Source organism: Manduca sexta, chromosome 27 (assembly GCF_014839805.1).
Source record: "Manduca sexta isolate Smith_Timp_Sample1 chromosome 27, JHU_Msex_v1.0, whole genome shotgun sequence".
Taxonomy (NCBI): domain Eukaryota; kingdom Metazoa; phylum Arthropoda; class Insecta; order Lepidoptera; family Sphingidae; genus Manduca; species Manduca sexta.
Window position 1 is genome coordinate 11,808,881 of NC_051141.1, and position 15,624 is coordinate 11,824,504.

A 15,624-nucleotide genomic window follows, 5' to 3' on the forward strand; every position below is an offset into this window, starting at 1 on the left:
CCAAGTTGTGACAGGGAAATATAATGTGACAAGGTCTCGCTCTTCATTTCCGCCTGTGTCCTTCAGATTTTTCAGCCTCCGTTACTATCTCGTATATTGAGTTCTCTTTATTATTTAACACTGATGTCGAGGTCTTGACGTTAGTATAAAATTATTTTTTTATAATATTTTCTTCTTAGATTATTCCAATTCTAGATAGATGTCTTTGTATAGTTAGTACGAGTGTGGGAGCGGGTAAGACTCTGATAATATTTGTATCTATGTTAAAAATTAAATATTGTCGTAAATTCTATGTTTGTTTTTATTCCATTGTGTTCTAAAGTGTTAACGGTAAGTATAGATTTATAAAGCCATAATGCCACTTAATAAACTTTGGGCTGCTGCCTTTTTACAGCGGACACACAGATGTGCTACATTGCCTGGCTTTTGATTTGTGTCAACAAGCCAATAGGATCATTTTCATACCTTAGCTCCCATAATACATATTTTCAGGCTTACAGATTATATAGAGCGAACAAATAAGTTCGTGCGTCGATAATTCATCTACCGTACAATATAAAAACACCTGCGTAAAATAAACAACATCATACTACAGATTTTCAATCGTAGATAGGCTAAATAAAAGTCTCGATTTCAAATTATCGATAATTTGCAGTTATAGATATTGTGATTACGAGATGCAAAGGGTAACAGTTTAGTAGTATACTTACCAGATATCCGGCCAACCTTGTAGCTTTGAATTTAATAAAAAAATAAAAAATATTGACTTGTATATAGGTATTATTTAGCATCAATGAAATCACTGATGAAATGAGTTGCCCCGAGTGTTATATCTCGTATATTTATATTATTTAAATTGCATTCGTACAAACACCATTATAATATATTATATGTCATACTTTATCACAGGAAAATATTGTCGATTGTCGGTATCTTAAATTAGTAAATATCACATCTCTAATTCCTCAGAAATAATACAGCTTTTCAACTATAGATGCCGTTATTAACAATTTTTCCTTGGAACACTGAAGATTTTTTTTTAATCGGAAGACTGGGCAAATGTCTTAACCGGTGTAGCTATAAGGAAACTTTCTTACCGCCCATAATTTCTAAAAACTACAGATCTTTATGTATAGATTTTAAAAAAAATCCAGTAATGAAGGTAAGCAATTTATGCAAAAAACTATTGTAGATACCTATCCATCCTGTTTCTTACAAGGATCACTTTATGACCTCTAAAAAATATTATCACTCCCGGTCCAGCTTTCGGTCAGGGAGAAATTTAAAATTTTCATGAAATGCATTTAAATTTTTAATTCAAACTTTTAAATTATTATTTTCTCTACAAATTGTTTAACATCTACTCATTGAAACCATTCTTTTCAGCCCAAAAATGCCATATATAGTGTAAGTTGCTGAGGAGTTGAATTTTCCGCATCAGTATCATGTATGCAGTATGAGTTCAGGTTTGCCATGTCTTAGAAATGCCACCGAAATAATGGTATAACAAATTTCTAATCAATCGGACCTGTGAAAGTAGGGCAAGAGATGATGATCTCCAAACGTCTAATAGGAAGGTCTATTAATTATAGCTAAGAACTATCGCGTTCACATCGGCTTTCAAAAAAAAAACACATCAAAATCGGTTCATTTCTTTGGGAGCTACAATGCCACACAGACATACAGATATACACACAGCCCTCTCTTTAGGCCGGGGATTAAAACATGTATGTAAGATTTAGTTTGAAAGCATTTAGTAATGTCTCATAATGTAATTTGTAAAAATAAATAAGTTTAGTACTTGATAATTACAAACATTTCTGTAATTAAATAAACACAATCTCATAGCTTTGCTTTAATAACATCCGAATAACTGGCTCCATATAAAAATATTGGTCACATTGCCTGTCAATAATAAACAGCCGGAATTCTTTTCTTTGTCATATTGTAAAATATATATTATAAAACAAATTATAGGTCCAGAAAGTTTCTTATTTTATGCACACTGTGGCTCTTGTGTCAGTTTTGTGCTGCCATCTATAGTTCGTGCTTGTTCCTTATTGTGTACTATACTTAGCTTATTTATTTAATTTTTATTTATTTATTTATCAATTAAGTATCACAAAAGCTTATAGTGAAAATGCACCAAGACGCTTATTATGAATTTATAAATTACACATGGATTCCAACATACCGTTGGTATAAAAAATGCAATGCATGACAAGCATAATGAAGTTCATACTTCATTATGCTTGTCATGCATTACAATTTATTATTGTTTTTATGATACTCATGTATCATTTGTGAATTTTTCAGCTCCTGAATACGTTTTGTTCGTTTTAACAAAGTAATGGTATACAATGGTAATGGTAATACAGTAAAAGCCCATGGAAGTCAATATTAAATACAAAATGTTTGGTGAAAGATATTTTTTCACTTTCTGAATGATTATCATAAAATTTTGCGAACATGCGATGGCTACTCAATCTGAAATAGCAAAACCCCTACGTAAAATTTATTATAAATGCTTCACCTTTTTCACGGTAGATAGCACTAGTTTGTACCTATTAAGGGTTAATCATTGATATTTCTAAAGACGTCGATACTTTGAACATAAGTATATTTAACAATAAATGAATCATGAATTAATAATTATTATATATTAATGTTATTAACAATTTAATTTAATTACTCGTACATGTATTTGTCTAAGTATTTCTAAGATTTTCTTAAAGTAAATACAAGAATTAACGTGGGTGTTAATAAAAAGAAACAATACAAAATTAAACCAGCTTGTAAAACTCACAAGCTAAAAACAAATAAGTTTAACCAAGTTTATGTTGGGTGTATCATTCAATAAACAATCAAAAGAATACTTAACTCAATTTTTTTAAGTCGAACAACTTTTGAATTTTTTATTTAAATATTATTTTTATATTACTTATAGTATAGACAAAGGCTGCTTAGGGGCCTTAACTTTTACTGAACGAATTAACATAACATGAGGTTTCAGACAACATAAAAGCTGTAAATATTTCGACAGTAGGTTCTTTCTTGTTGCTATAAAACTTAAGTAGCATCTACTGAGACGCCCCAGATAATTGTGAACAATTGCTTCATCTGTGCCAAAGCGATTCAGGATCCAAGTAATTCGGGTACAAGCCGACAACCGCGGGTTTGTGTTGTACGTAATGAGAGTACAAAAAAAAGTATTATGAACCTTATAAACACACGTTCTGATGACGTTGCAATGGACATTGCTTAACATTGAATTTCTTAACATTTTCGCTTATAACTTTTTATTTATAGTTCTACGACAAAAGTTACTGGACCAAAGTTGTAGAGAATTTAATTTGCAACAAAAATGTTTATAATTTTTTTTGTCGGATAAATAGTTTAAGAGATACATCGTAAAAACCATTTCAACCCCTATTTTCAATATGGCGGCCGTGGGACAAGGGTGGCGACCCCACAAACTTGGTTTTAGCTTTACACTGACCCCCCTACACTTCAAAAAAATAAAATTGCGTCCTCTAAAAAACGCAAGGTAAGGCCTAAAAAATGTAACATTTCAATGGACTAGATGTTTAACATTACGTTTAGGTACCTATGTTTGATATTCAGTAAGACTATTGTTACGTGGCGTTATCCTAACCGATGACATCGGGTGTTTCCGGAAATATTCGGCTCCGCGGTCTGGCTGGCAGAAGAGAAGATATGTCACGCGGCGACTATTCTATTATTATTCTTTCTGGCTGGACGTTGTCAAAAGAATGTTTAAAATTGTATTCTGTAATTATTTTGCTAATATACTGTTTACTGTAAAAAGAGCGTTTTACATTCAGAAGTGGGATTATACAAATGATAATTTGAAGTTACTTTGAATTCGAATGTGAAGAGAACTATCGGAATAAATCTGTGATGAATCATTGAATGCCAAAATTAAAATTACCAGATTCTCAGATTTTAGTTACCATGGCAACGTCTACGTCTGTTAAAGTAAATATGTTGGGAATGCATATGGAATTGATGTATGTATGTACATTACTACGATTCACGACATTCATAACAAAAACTTCGTTATGCCTGCTGCTTGGCTCACTGGAGAGGGTGTTTTCTTAGAAACTAAATCATTGGAGACAGGAATGACTGGAGTCATGTGAAGTCAAATCGGTGGCGCAACACTTCAGGCTGACAATGCGAACGTGCGTAACTGTTTATTTTATTTAATCTGATCTGTCTGTGGCCGTGGGCCTTTTGATAATATTCTATCTGCAGCTATGAGCGTTCTGATCATATTTTGTCTGTAATCATGAGCATTCTGATCATATTCTGTCTGTAGCCATGAGCATTCTGATCATATTCTGTCTGTGACCATGAACATATTCTGTCATACATTGTCTGTGATCATATTCTGTCTGTAGTCATGAGCATTCTGATCATATTCTGTGTGCAAACATGAGCATTCTGATTTGTGTTGCTGGGCCCTATTTGTTTAAAATATAGGTACTTACCCAATTCAGTTCTACTTTCTCAAATTTATTTTTGTGAATACCTTACGGTATTCACTTTGCAGGATGGCCGATGTTACGTGGCGTTATCCTAACCGATGACATCGGGTGTTTCCGGAAATATTCGGCTCCGCGGTCTGGCTGGCAGAAGAGAAGATATGTCACGCGGCGACTATTCTATTATTATTCTTTCTGGCTGGACGTTGTCAAAAGAATGTTTAAAATTGTATTCCGTAATTATTTTGCTAATATAATGTTTACTGTAAAAAGAGTGTTTTACACTATATATAAAGACAAATAATCAGTTAGATCACAGACGTTAACTATAAACAAATCAATAAGTATATCTACATGTGTGTCAAACGCATGGTAGTATGGGTATTGATGTATTTCCAATGCATATTATATAAATAAGTATATTAGTTTTCTGCACCATGGAAGTAACATAGGAGTCATTATTACATGACTACCGAATACGACTTCACTTTTTAGGTTGAAAATAATTTAGTGTAGAGACTTTTGGGCCTAAAATTTACATGGGTTTATCTTTAAGAAGTCAAATGTCTAATAAACCCACATTTCATTATGAAAAAACTTAATGTAACTGAATATTTCTAAATTTGTTAAGAGGAGTGACACGCGTATCGGTTTTAGTTTCGTCAATAGGCCGTATAGGCCGAAGCTTAGAGAGTAGGGGCGACAGTAGCTTACTCTTAGGCAGCCGGTTATTTTAAAGTATTGTCGCCGCGGCGGCACGAGTAAGATCAACTTTAAGAAAAATGAATACGGAATGTTTGTGAACTTTAATTTTTCTAAACAAAAAAGCATATTGCTTATTAGTTCCAATCAGGGACGAGTGTGTTTGCTCTTTAAATCTGGCACTGACGGGTATATCCATCTTTCAACATTATTCTTCAAACGCATTCAAATCAATCACCAGCTTTTTTATTTATATTTCCAAAGCAAGTTTGATTCTTAGTCACAAGTTGCCCATCTAGGTGCCTCCTTTGTTTATAGAGTTTGATATTATATTTATTATATACGATAGGGACGGGGCGCCATCTGTGTGTTGAACGCTACACTACGTAAATAAGTAGCTAGCAGCGCGCAAGCCTTCGAAGCTGTTACATAGAACCTGCGCGAGGGGCTGCGCCCGCGCCGCGTCCGTGCCCCGCCGATTTACCACGCATGAACAAACAGCGAGTGGCTTGAACAACACGCCGAGCGAGGTATCATTCATCAGTCACAGTTGACGCTACTCTGTGGACGGTGCTCTCGCGCGCCCCTCCTATGCTACAACACAATTCGGGGAAGGCAGAGTGCACAACACATCACCAGAATGTGACAATATAAGTGCACCATTTAGTTAATAACTTCCCTTCGCCTTCCCTAGTAGCTAACGTCAACAAACTTTTATTACTTTCTAAAACGTATTTAATTTTCCGCGTGTGTCTCGTACCAAGCTCGCGCCAACAAAACGTGTGTGTGTATACATAAATATTAAATTTATAGTGAGTTAAGCTGTACCAGACATGACTATATCGTACGCCGGCGAAGTACCAAACGGCAGCAGTTTTGGTTGTTTTTGGCGGATCCTTTGCAAGTAAGTCGCAAACGATAGAGCGAGAGGCTTTGACCGCGCCGTGTGGGCGCCCAATGGCACTGCGGAGTGCGGGCACTCGTCTCGAGCGCCAGCGGCCCCAACCTGCCGCGGCGCCAGCGGCGCAGAATCGCCCCAAACAGCTGTTCGCTGGGATTTCTGTTCGCCATCCGTCCTCACTCCTGCGTGATAATATCGCAAGCTGATCATCCGCAACCACACATAATGCACAACAATAGGACCATTTGTCAACTAACCATTATAATTCACCACTCGCAAGACGCATAAAAATATTGTGTGTTTACGACTAACAGTTACTTATCGAAAGTTTGTTATTAAGTGATATCGATGCGGGCGAGGATCTCGTCTCGAGAGACGACCTTGATTGCGGCGAGGTGATGAATGCGTCCCGCTCGCAGCTAACTGGTACCGAGACCGACTCGATGCCTGGCTGGCGACTCGCTTAGCCCTGACAACGAAAGGTGGCGAAAGTGACCATGACGCATAAACTGATCAATAATAAACTTAATTCTTTGCTTGTCGTGAAATCTTTGGTTTCCTTCATTGTAGAATTTACAAATATTAGTTAAAGATTCTGATAAGTTATTGGTCTTTAATGGATGGTAATTCCTATCAGACCTTTTATCGAGGTGACAGTGATCTACGTACCCAACAAGGTTTTCTTAATTGGTAACTGACAGAGTTAAAAAAGCATTAATACTACATAGATAACTATGTAGTACCTACTAATACCGATGGATGTAATTTATATGTTCGTTTATGAACTGACCTTTACGCAATAACTTCACAATATGTAAGTATAATACGAAGAATATACTTAATAAGCACGTAGGTACCTCATCATACATTGCATAGTAAACCGGGCAACTATCTAGTGTAGTTACCGCTATATTGGTACGAACTACTTACATTTATTTTATTTTTCAAAGGAATAACTGAACGGTAAATCCGTAAGTCACAATGAAAACAATTTTGCGACCTCATGTGTACTAAAAATAAACCAGCCTGAGTCCACTAGTGATTGTCCGTTACGGTATATTTTTCATGAAACTATAGACTGTGTGACATAAACAAATAATAGATAGCACAAATATCACGGTAGCGACGTATAGCTATAGATCCCATATTTATAAATTTTAATACATTTTTAACTAGGGCCTGTCATGTTAATTATTTGGTCGTATATTACACGTTGAATACGTTACAATACAAAAGTAGTATGACAATAGGGTATTTTAGTCTATGTGAGAAAAAAGCCAAAAACACATAAATAAGATAGTTCAATCAAAAAACAATTGGAAAATAGTAGTATCAGTTCATAAAATTATATAATAATTTTTTTAAATTCAGTTCAAAGTTTTGACTTTTTTTAAATATGCGAAACCAGTGCCGCCATGACATGACGTCATCAAGTCAGTAAACTACTTGGGGTGTCAATACGCGTTCACTATTTCTAATTTATCGAAATAGACAAATTTTTCGGACAATAAATTTGGATCTCCTCTCGCAAGTTAAACCAAGTTTTCCTCATAGTTATATCAGTTGGCACTTGAATCCACAATTTTTTCGGCGTTATCACACTAGTATTCTTACATTCAGGAACAACACACCAATGATAAGGATAGTAGGTAGCTTATTTTAATTGTAATAATTTGCTCTTTCTCTATGTACAGCGTTGTTACTTGATGTTTACTGTCAAGATGACGTCAGCAACGTGGCTACTTGCGTTTTCGTTTATTTACGCAGGAAAATTTAAAATGTAATATTTAAATGTATTTTATTAGCACTTATTGATTGAATATTTTTTTTTATAAAATTTCTAGTGGTATTTTATCACCTTAAGATTAATTTGAGACACTTTTTCAAAATGAGTGTAATACCCTATAAGACACAAGGGTGTAATGCACGCACGTTTTCTAACTGTTGAAGTTAAGTTTTAAGTCTTAGCCAGCGTAGCGATTTGAGTTCCGAAGTTCTTTTTAAGAAGTTCCATTGGTATTATTAAATTACTTTTATTGGTTCCTCACTGTTCCTCAGTGTTACTGAAAATTTGGGTGCCTAAAACGATAATTCTTCTTTTATGTTTTTGAATTAAAATTATATTAAGTATATAATAATAATATTACCATACTATAATATTCTGGGAGTTGTCTTGCCTACAAAAACTCGTTTGTTATTAATTTATAAATGATTTATTTATATAAATCATACGTTATTATTTTACTTTTCTTTTAACATGTTTTACTTGTATAAACGTGTGTAATGATACACTGACTTCTTATTCATGTATAGTTTATTTCTTATTTAGCTGTGTGTAGAAGTAATATACCTGGTGGATAATAGAAAATGTATGTTTAATACATAAACTTTACAAAAATAACACGTTTAAACGATAAGACACAGGTCGTGGCACTTACCTACGTAATTCTTTGAATTAGATACATGTGTAGGTACGCCGTGCGATACAAAAATTACAAGGTTGCTTGAAATTATTCATAAAGTACACTTTAAAATTGACCTGGCGCGTTAAAAAAATAACTTTATTTATCAAAAGCCACTGCCTCGCTAGTGTGCTCTCCTGGCACCAAAATTATAATTAATGCCCACCGTACAGTTGTAAGGCCCATTTCTCTGGTGCGGGAAGAAATAATTTTAATCCTTTAATAAAACCTAATATAAAAATAAGGTTGGTTTGTCCGTGTCTAATTTGTTAAGTCGTGCCAGTCTTATAAAGTCATATAAAGTCTCAGAATAAGGTGAAAGAAGAACAATGGCATAAAAATCTGAATATCAACCCTCACGAGTCGATCAAATCCGCTTCCTATTCGAGTCATGCGTCATGCGTGTTTTTTTGGTAGGCAGAATTAATTGTACAGGCGGAGCAATAGTAAGTCTACTTATGTATTATGTCAAATCCACAATTTATGAATTCTGCAGGAAAACCTTTTTTTAGTCTGGGGCATATAGGTCGCCTGCAACAACATATAAGCGACCTAGAACTGTATCGTAAGGCACACCAAGCCACGCGCAGCACATCTGACAATATAAACCACGACCTAGATCCTCTGCACACTGTATCCTTCCCAGGGTCTTTACATGGCTTTACCTATTCATGTTCGATTCAATCGTAATACCACGTTGTGATATGGTTCGCGAACACAATGTGACGGTCGCAGGATCGAACTTGAAAGGTTTTAAGAAATGAAGGTAGGCCCATACTCAAACACGCTACAGTACCTATTACATCATATAATTCAGATATATAGCTCCGCAAGCTCCAGTAAGCTTGGAATTCCCTTATCGCAGGGAGGCCGTCCTATGATCCACGATGACTTGTAGCCTTTTTTTAAGTAATATCTTTATTCTACACTCGTCAAAGTGGATGTTTAAGAAAGATTTTTCGTTATTTCTGATTGTTTATTTTTATATATAATACACCTTAAAATCAGGTGATCTTAGTTGGACGAGTCATCCTAGGTGATAATTATAGTCGGATCAATAGTTTAGCCTTGTAGACATCAAATAGATAAACATTTTTTTGGGCTTAAACCGCCACGCGTCCATATTATTAGTTGATACTTACTTAATATATTTTTATATTAAAAGAATAAAATTATATTACCACTTCCTGTTTTTATAAATACTTAAGTACGTGCCTACCTGTCACGACAACAAATTGAAAACGTGTTGCGTTTTCAAGGTCCTAATTACTTTCACCTGAACCTAGTACTCGGATGCTTTGTAGTCATCAAAAACAATTAAACAATTATAAGTTTTCACTACCAGGGCCGAGAAAGAATATTTAAAGGAATTAAAATTCTTGTTTTATTCCTTGTACATCCATAACCATTGGCCCACCACTAAACTTGGAATTGCTTAGAAAAGCGATTGAAAAAACTGTTTAATCAAGAATCGCCTGGTTTACTATAGAGTTATAACTATGGCTGAAACGATTTAAATTACTAAATTAAATTCAATGCAGCTCTCCTGGCGCTATTAAAATGTATTAAACTATAAACAAAAAGTATTTGACCAAATGAATTACACATCAGCCGACAAGTTTTCATAAACGTAAAAATATTCAAGTAGATACTACATACATATTTTTAGTCATTTATAGCATTTAATAATAAAAAAAAAATACATAGTACTAGTTAATACAGACTCTCCTTTTTAACCGAAGACACAAAGACATGCTTGACATTTTATATAAGTATTTTTAATTAAGGTGGTAGCTCAAGGTCCATTTTCATACATTTTGTTTCGGCTTTAATCTGGGTAACTAAACAAGTATTGGCAAGTAAAGAATTTAAATTCACGTCTAGTTAGTGATTAGTTCTCGCAGTTGAAAGAAAAATGTAAAAATAATTAATAATCATGGATATTTCGGCCTTTAAAATTTAATATGACGAAATTTTAAAGCCGAAACAAAATGTATGAAAATGGACCTTGAGGTATCGCCTTAAGGTGGTAGCTCAAGGTCCATTTTCATACATTTTGTTTCGGCTTTAATCTGGGTAACTAAACAAGTATTGGCAAGTAAAGAATTTAAATTCACGTCTAGTTAGTGATTAGTTCTCGCAGTTGAAAGAAAAATGTAAAAATAATTAATAATCATGGATATTTCTGCCTTTAAAATTTCGTCATATTAAATTTTAAAGGCCGAAATATCCATGATTATTAATTATTTTACATTTTTCTTCAACTGCGAGAACTAATCACTAACTAGACGTGAATTTAAATTCTTTACTTGCCAATACTTGTTTAGTTACCCAGATTAAAGCCGAAACAAAATGTATGAAAATGGACCTTGAGCTACCACCTTAATGATATGTATTTGTTTTGACGAAAGGATCCCGGTTGCATTGTTGAAAATCATTGTGGATTTTGTTTAGAGCGTGATAAAATGTTCAGTATCAAATTGTAACCCTTCAGTAAGAGTTTACTGAAATTTACCGAGTCATTCCAATTCGTTATGTAACAAACTCTTTGAATCAATCAAAATGATTTTTGACATAGAGTTCTCTTTTTCGTCCGCGAATTTCAAGGTGCTATACCAATTATTTCAAATGGGTCCATTCCGAAGCTATTCGAAATCGAATACAAAAAATAATCTTTAATGCACCACGGGGTAAACAATTGTCACTGAACAAACATAAAAAACAAATACGACGAATATAATATAAACGTCCTTTGGAGTCGGTAAAATTTCTGCACATGTGTTGTAATATTGCAACCTGAACCTAATTTTAATTACGTTTCTACAACTCTGTAGTAGAATTTAACCTCATAGCTCGCACTAGCAATCACTGTGGCGGCATCGCGGTCCTTCTGTATTTCAGTAGCTTATAATTATATAATAAAACATTATATGCCTACGAAATGTAATAAGATTCAGAGTTCGTATAATATACATAATATTTTTAATAACTGTTTGTCCAGTTTCTAATTTACGTGCACACTTGTCGTTGCATATGTTCAAATCACCCCCATGCCCCTACTCGAGTAGGTACCACAATATTGATTACGTGATAGTGATGATGTGATACTATAACTAAAGTAACTTTATTATAATACCTATCAGGATATGTATTGTTGTAATCATCCAACGCAGTGCTTCATGGCAAGTCCTCCCTATGTATAGTGGATTTTAAACGCAACATCAACGAGTTTTAATGATAAGGATGCTCAAAGAGCATAGTGTAAAGGAAACTGTCTTTTGTTGTAATTCCGTTTGCACAGTGATAAGACACCGTCATTAAATTCTTGGAACCCACAGGAGATGGCGGCCAATATTCACCCTAGCGCTTTCATTCTCTTCTGGCAGGCGTATCATTCCTCTCCAAAAGAATACTCTGCAAAATAATCTATTTAAAGAAATAGTCGATAGCCAAACGTGACGCAAGTCCCGACTCCAACTGCGCTATAATTCTCTTTCTAAGACATGTTTCAAGGTGTTTTGCGTCATTACTTATACTGCACATCATGTCATACAGATGAAACGATGGTAACCCAAGTTGAGTTTTTCTGCGTGTCTTTCGGTCTTTGTTCAGATACAGGCTAATGTACCACGGCTGCAATAACTTGCACTGGACTGGGCGTCTAGTTAGTTATGTCACAATATATGTATAATTAAATGTTTTGATAAATTAAAAATTATACATTTTCCGGCCGCCTTATTATTGAAAAAGCATTAAATCTGACTAAAAACATTAAATCGTTAATTAGTTAAGTATTAGATTTGAAATAGGTAGAACTAATTATATTGTAGTTTGATAGCCGAGTATAAGGATCCAATCCAGGTCTTCTTAGCTTGCAACTACGGTACACTGCCACTGGAATTTAACGTCGGGAGAAAAATAAAAAACAAAAAACCGCGATAGAATCCGGAAAATTAGTTTAATTTCAATGGAATAAACTAATATAAAATTTAGTCGGAAGTAATCAATTTTTTTGTTAAAATCCATATTTTTAAACTAATTTATGGTGATAAGGGAAGTTTATGGGTTCACCGTACTGTATAACTTTTATGAACCTACATACACTATACCGAATGTAAGTGCCTAATACCCACTTACTCATAAGAAATTTAACAAATTAGTTAATTATTTAAAATGCCCAATGTCGTTTGACGACATTTCCACTATTGATATTCTCTGATTATTATTAATGTTTCTTATCAAATATTTCCAATTTGTAACTATATTGAATATACGGTAAATTGGAGACTATTTTAAACATTTGACCTATCATCTAAAGGTGAAACGTATTAAAACTATTTTATCATCGTAAAAGTTTGTGCTCCAATTAAGATGTTTAAAATTATGAGGATAAATCCTTCGCCAGCACCGATGGGCGCTGCACCTGGCGATTGTTTTTATTGATTAAATATAATTACAGTTTAAGAAGGTCGCATACGACTGATATTAGTAATTAGTAAGCGCTGTTTATGTTCACGCCAAGGTTGGTCGAAGGTCGTCGTGACAATTTTGACGGCTCCTTGTTTTGTATTCCGAATGTAAGAAAACTTTTGCAACGAGAGATCGATTGTTTTCGCACTTGTTAATGATGTATTGTATTTTGAAGACTCATGTGACCGGCCCAGGAAAGGTCGTGAGTAAAGGAAAAAAATTGCAATTCCTTATTGGAATTGTATTCATTGATTCGCGTGTAAAAATTAAAATTTCTCTTGTCGCTTCTGTCAGGCTGACATTGCCATAATTTCACCATAAAACACTGACGCGAATGTTTTCAGTTCCTAAAAGTATCGAATTGTGTCGTTGGCGCGCGACCACTCGCCAACGTATTAATTGTCTAACCCTGATTCGAAAGTGGTATTAACTTTTGCTTATGACATTCCAAGCATTATTAGAATACGTATAAAGAAAGTTTTGACGAAATCGGCTGAACTTCGAACGACATAAACTAGATATTCCTTGCCATTATTATGTAACTGTTTGCTTATGACAGTAGCATAACTCAAGCCTCATGAGGAGCGTCAAGCGTGGGATTATGAGAGGAGGGGGGGGGGGTCATGACCTTCGAACGGCACGCGAATAAAGGGACAGCATGTGCCACTTTTTTGCATAGTTGAATCGGGATTAAATTGGTTTCACTCTCGCCCGGAGAAGGAAATAGAGGGCGGCACATTTTTATTCGGCAATAGGTGGCAAGAACCCAAGCTACGTTACTGTGGCACCGCTAATGTGGAACACACATTAAAATTATGCCATGACGACGCGACGCCGTGAAATAGGTCTACGACGCGTCGCATTCGCCCCTCTTTGACGTGACGTGCTAGCCATTGGGGTCTTCGTAGAACTGGGGAGAAACTGGCATGTATGGTTATATTAACAACGTAAAACTGCTAATTGCTTAAATTACTCAAGAATAAGCGAACCCAATCTTGTGCGTGCCAACTTACGTACATATTTCCACAATTCTAATTGTTTACAAACATTTTTTACCGATTTCAAAATAATAGTTTAGTAAGAAAATAAAACTCCTTCAAAAACAAATAAAAAACCAAAACATAATTAAACAAATCCCTAGCATACAGGTTACTAATTTCGAAGTCAGTGCCTAATTAGCCGTAGTTTTACCCATATAACGGGTCAAAAGTACAAATTTCTCCCGCTGTACTTAAGGCGATACCTCAAGGTCCATTTTCATACATTTTGTTTCACCTTTAATCTGGGTAACTAAACAAGTATTGGCAAGTAAAGAATTTAAATTCACGTCTAGTTAGTGATTAGTTCTCGCAGTTGAAAGAAAAACGTAAAAATAATTAATATGCATGGATATTTCGGCCTTTAAAATTTAATATGACGACAAAATGTATGAAAATGGACCTTAAGCTATAACCTTAAACACATATTGCTAAAAAACTAATGAAGCAATGTACAAATACAAGTTAAATAATAAAAGTAGGATAAACTTATTTTAATTACTTATAGTGTTAAAACGTTTTTCGGGACACAATATTTTTAAGTGTGTAGGGTGTAGACAATAGAAAACAAACTGCATACTTTTCAACCGATTGATCCTAACTATGTAATAGTTACCAATTTTAGAGTCGGTGAATAATTAAAATTTTTATTTGCTAAGCTAGATAGTAAATAAGTACCGAACCACGTAACAGGACGATGAAAATACTTCTTTAGTAATCCCCCGAAGCGATGGCACTTGGGTCAAAATATTACTATCTACTTATAATGTACTTAAAGAACGAATAGTCACATTAATTTTTTTACTTTTTGAGGATTTTATGTCTGAGGTTATTAAATCCAGTCATGAAATCGGTATGTATTATTTATTCATCATAAATTTCATAATATTTCTTTATATACTTTTTTTGTAGGCATATTTTAAAATGCATTATGCATTCCGTTTCGCTGGAATATTCATATTCTGGCTTTGTTACATAAAATCTTATTTAGCCCTACTTCCCCACAATATCTAAAAGAACGTTTCGAATTCTTGCATCTCTTTCACTCTCGATCTCATTCTTCACACACTTTTCTTCTTAAGACATACTCATACGGTTTACTGCTGACCAATCTTTTACTGTACAAGCAGTCCATAATTGAAATGGCCTCACGCTAGACATAACACAAGTCACATCTTCAACTACATTTAAAAGACTATTTAAAATCCACTACCTCTCCAAGACATAGTTCAAAATACCACCATATTAAATAGTTCATTAATAATGTATTTTGTATTCGTCAATGGTATTAGCAGGTATATGTTCATATTTTGATATAAGCATTGGGATTTATTTATAATTTCTATTTTTTTTATTCTTTGTATGTACTTGTGATTTGTCTTGTTTTCCATACAAAGGTTGTCTGGAAGAGGTAGTTTGTAGCAATGAGGCCCGCCATTGTACACCGCAAATTTAAGAAAATGTATTTATCTTGTCTGTGTGTTCCTTTTTAACAATAGTTACAATAAAGAGTATTTGTATTGTATTATATACATTGTATGTAT

General features: G+C 34.3%; 1 protein-coding gene across 3 annotated transcripts in view; it reads left to right on the forward strand.

The window, feature by feature from the left end:
- The first annotated feature begins 5,721 nt into the window (after positions 1-5,721).
- Positions 5,722-15,624, forward strand: part of LOC115448897 (bestrophin-4) — a 36,186-nt gene continuing 26,283 nt past the window's right edge. The window contains exon 1 of one of the 3 annotated variants that reach the window (XM_030176512.2): positions 5,722-5,740. Coding sequence is in view for 2 of the 3 variants with exons in the window: in XM_030176511.2 (XP_030032371.1) it covers positions 6,044-6,114 (71 nt within the window). In the remaining variant the exon portion in view is untranslated. The other 2 variants (XM_030176511.2, XM_030176510.2) reach the window with 2 other exon arrangements.